At 35.7% G+C, this 4,402-nt stretch overlaps 1 protein-coding gene across 1 annotated transcript; it reads right to left on the bottom strand.

Moving 5' to 3' along the window:
* Window positions 1–1,355: 1,355 nt before the first annotated feature.
* On the bottom strand, window positions 1,356–3,838 carry LOC109239029. Its single transcript, XM_019405533.1, has 3 exons — window positions 3,597–3,838; window positions 2,782–2,849; window positions 1,356–2,689 (listed from the first exon to the last, which is right to left on the bottom strand). Exons 1-3 carry the CDS (start codon window positions 3,745–3,747, stop codon window positions 1,640–1,642), a joined length of 1,269 nt encoding a protein of 422 aa, XP_019261078.1. The 5' UTR covers window positions 3,748–3,838; the 3' UTR covers window positions 1,356–1,639.
* Window positions 3,839–4,402: the final 564 nt, after the last annotated feature.

Genomic DNA, 4,402 nt, shown 5'->3' with positions numbered 1-4,402 from the left:
TTTTATCTTTATTTTTATCATTAAATTAGTGAATTGAATGGAAGAAAATGAAAATTTTGTGAAATCTTTCAAAAATATAAAATGACGATTTGAAGAGCGATTCAATATCGGATTTTGATAATTTTTGCATGATTGGACTCGTATCAGAATGGGATTTCGGATTTTATGAATTTTATCAGGTTCCGAAGTGCGGGCACATGGTTGGCATTTTATTTTTAATTAAAGACCGAAGCTTTATTATCCGAAAAATGTTTCCTATGAGTTTTATTTATGATTTGAAGTTATTTTGGCTAGATTTTAGCCGTCCGGAGGTTGCTCACTCGAGAAGGTTATTTTAGAGTGTCGGTCTAGCTTCTCTGAGATAAGCACCTTGCCTAACTTTGTGTGTGTGGGTTGGGGGGGGGGGGGGAGACTACCCCTTAGGATTTGAGTTATTGTGCTAATTGTGTCATGTGAAGGCCGTGCACGTGAGGCGACGAGTACGTACTCGGGCTTATTTGTGGAAATTTGATCGTTTAGGGCTCTTACGTTCTTATGTTTATTAGATGTGAAGTTGTTTTAGCATGTTAAATCCTAACAAAAGAGTTTTTCATTTCTCAAAAATTTTTTGTTGGATTAATTAGTCAAATGCCACGTGTTATTTTTTAATTGGCTCTTTTCGCCGGATCATTGTGCGTGAAGTCTACGCACTCCATGTTATTTACAGGTTAGTTTTGAGGGGCTTAACTGGTACACTTTAATAGAAGTTAAAGTGTTCAAATGGAACATGCCTAAGGTGGAGTGTCAAAATGAAAATTAATGCCAACTTTAAGGGGCTGTCTATGTGCTTGGCCTATATAAAATGAAGCAAAAGATAAGAAGCTAATAGAATAATATATCACAAATATAAAATATCAGATAGTTAATTACATAAGATAAATGGCCAAAAGTGTAGTACATAGAATCTGATAATTTGTAGGTAGATGTATTTACCGAAGGAAGAGAACTGACGTTAATAATTAGAAGGGGGGAAAAGAGTAGGAGTGCACAAAATACTGTTTCATGGACACCATAAATCCAACTTGTTACCAAGAAGGAATGAGAAGCTATTGCTATCTGGACAGTATAGTGATTTTTTTGGTTCAATGTATTATATATTCTGAGTCTTAAAATAATAGTTGTTGAAATTTCCAGCTACTGTGATGGTGGTTATTTAATGCATAAATTTAATCATTTAAGGAGCATGACTTGGCATTTGAGTTTTTGACTAAAGGTGGCATCTCTCTGCTGAGTCGTTTTCTCGACTTGGATCAGCTTTCATACTTTTGGTCAAGAAAATACAGTCTAGCTTACAAATATCATTCAAAAGTAATTGCTCTTTTAAGAAAAATCAAGTTAACATACTTATGAACATCAATAAAAAGTGGCGGAAGTACAACTTCAAAGGTTTCTTCTTTCATTAGTTAGAGGTAAGTATAACTATTTGTGAATTGTAGTATGTATGCTCTTATACTTGGTAGTATTATAAATAAGGTAGGTTAAAAATTTTCAATTGCTAACCATTTTGCCGTCTCCTTTGTGTTTGGTGGGAATAACTCAAGCATGACAAGTTCTAGTTGTGTCTTCATGATATCAGTGGGATTTGATGTTAGATATCATTTTAACTATCTTTTTCTCGTTGTTCATTTCTCTTTTTGACATGCATTGAAGCCCTGTTTACAGTTGTTGTACTGTGAAAGTGAATGTTTAAATCAGATAATTTTGCTCTTTTCTGCGAACGCACCGTTTCTTTCAATCCAGATTGAATAGTAGTATCGGTCAACTTGTCAAAAATCTTCATTTCAACTCCTTCATCATGGCAAGTGGATGAGTCCTTTTCCTTCTTTTTCCTCTTCTTATGAGCTGTATCTGTTCTCAAAGATTGGTCCTCCAACGTTTCTGCCAAAGCTGCTTTTATTATTGGTCTATGTTCTGTGGAGTTGTCCGGTATTGCAACATCCCTACGATTAAACCCGGTGGAACCTCGACGCCTTTCCTTGCTATCCAATTTTTTCACTTTATTCGCAATACTCCCGGACTCTGATGTTTCGTCAAGTATATCATTGTTCCTATTCCCACAGTGCGCGTCCTGCACACCAGAAATTTCAGCACTTGCCCCAACTATCCTACATTTCTTCTTTCCCAATTTTGACACCTTATTACTGTGATCAGAAGGTAAAGGTTCAGCACTGGCATTTTTGGATCTCATGTTTGTATGCTCTCTTTCTCCTTTATTAGTATCATTTTCAACAACCTTAGATTCAGAAGCATCATTATCTATCACATGCTTTGAAGTGCGGGTATCTGTGACTAAGCCTTCTTCTGTGTGAAGCTTCTTAGCCACAGGACCAGCTCCGAGAGAAAGTTGCTGATATTCATCCATGGTCTTGAATTCACCAATGACCTTTGCGACTTTCTTCTGTTTCGCGATGGAGCTTGATGCTAAGTTAGCATGAACTATGTGAGGTTCATTAGTATCAAAAACCTTCTCTTTAGCCATTTCAGTGAACGAATGATTGTCAGGTTCAGTTTGCGCATATGTGATGCAAAGTAACTGTTGGTCACAGCTAGAAGCATCAACAGAAAGGAACCAGCCATTTTTTATACCCTCAAAAACACTTCTGACAAGCATAGTATCGGACAGGTGATAGTAATGTCCTCTCCGTTTCACCTTTTTAGGAATAACAAAAGGCATCGATCATCATGATTTTACAAGAATATATATACACAAAATAACAATGAGTTGGAGGATTAGCAACAGACCTTCACTGCAGAAATCTTCAACTCTTTCATCTCAGGAAAGCACCTTAAATGTTCAAACGCAACCTTTTCTGCTTAACGCAAACACATTTCATCAGCCAACTCAACTCTTTTGTAACTTAACCGTTCGTTGATTGAGAAACTAAAATCACTTATAAGCAAATTAGAACCAACAAAGCGAAACTTATACTCTGGATACAAAATGTATTTAAGTTACATACACCGACAAATTTAAAAAAAAAAAATTAACACCAAATTTGACATGCGATAACAGGTCAGTTACCATTCTTACCGGATTAACAATTAATATTTATCAAGAGATTAAACTGTGATTACCTAATAAGTGACCATTCGTGTTACCATATTTAAAGACATTCAGCGCATAGAACTTAAACTCATACAAAATTAACCAACAGTTTTTACCTTTTTGGCATACCCAACATACAAGCAGTGAGTGCAAATGCACCCAATGCGTCAACGTTTTATTTTATGATGAGTCAAAGTAATTTTATGATTAACAATTAATATTTATCAAGAGATTAACGTGTGATTACCTAATAAGTGACCATTCGTGTTACCATAATTAAAGACATTCAGCGCATAGAACTTAAACTCATACAAAATTAACCAACAACTTTTACCTTTTTGGCATACCCAACATACAAGCAGTGAGTGCAAATGCCCCAATGCGTCAACGTTTTATTTTATGATGAGTCAAAGTAATTTTACTAACAGAGCATCCACAAATGAAAATGTATTAAATCCAGTGAAAATTTAAAAACAATACGTATATATAATAGAGAAAAGGGGAAAATTACTTTTGAGATCGAACACAGAATCCGAGTCGGAGACAACTAAAGCTAAGTGAGTATCAAAGTTGGTATCTACAAAAACGGTGTTGTACGACGTCGCAGGTTCGATTGCCGGCGCTCCATTGGAATTTGTTTCTTCGCAATGCCGTTTCATCATGATTGCGCCGCCAAGCACGACGGCGGAAGAGCTCCGGAGAAGCTGACGAACAGAAGCAGAAACGGCCTAGGGTTTTAGCTCTGTGGTGGCAATTATATCAAATGAAGGGTTTACCGCCCAATTGAAGGGGTTTTTTTTATCGCCAAAGATAATGGGCCTACCCATGCTTTTTCCAAAGCCCAAGCCCATTCAGAGTTAATTACCAAACAAATCTGGTCGGCACTCTACTAATTGAAGAATTAACCCAAATAGCCGTCTATCCAATTTCTTAAACTATATAAGTATAATTTATGTATTATATATGTATAATTATATATAATCAATGTATAGACCATGTAAATGACTAGAAAAAATAACAATGAATATGCCCGGTTATTTGTGTAAAAATCCCCTACTAATTGACACTTTTATACGAATCTAAAGAGAATTTGACAACTATTTAGCCAATAATTGACATTTGCACACATAGCCCCCAAAAATTAGCAATATGTAACCCTTATAATCTTATAATTTTACTTCTCTTTTTTCACATTTTTCTCAAGCCACCCTAGATCTCCTCCATCAGCCCCACAATAATCCCATAAAAATTTCAAGGTAATCCTTTGTAGCCGTAAAAGATGGTAGGTTATCGGAAAGTTTCTTTTATAGCACATTT

The sequence above is a fragment of the Nicotiana attenuata genome, unplaced genomic scaffold (assembly GCF_001879085.1).
Source record: "Nicotiana attenuata strain UT unplaced genomic scaffold, NIATTr2, whole genome shotgun sequence".
NCBI lineage: Eukaryota > Viridiplantae > Streptophyta > Magnoliopsida > Solanales > Solanaceae > Nicotiana > Nicotiana attenuata.
The sequence above is the reverse complement of the archived record's forward strand: the minus strand, read 5'-3'. Positions and strand labels throughout refer to the sequence as shown.

Excerpts from the sequence above, each read along its gene's own strand:
- LOC109239029 (XM_019405533.1), bottom strand. The coding sequence starts at position 3,747 with ATGATGAAACGGCATTGCGAAGAAACAAATTCCAATGGAGCGCCGGCA. Across the intron at positions 2,850-3,596 it reads TTCTGTGTTCGATCTCAAAA|AAAAGGTTGCGTTTGAACAT; the intron begins GTAATTTTCCCC and ends TGCGTTAAGCAG. Across the intron at positions 2,690-2,781 it reads TGAAGATTTCTGCAGTGAAG|GTGAAACGGAGAGGACATTA; the intron begins GTCTGTTGCTAA and ends ATTCCTAAAAAG.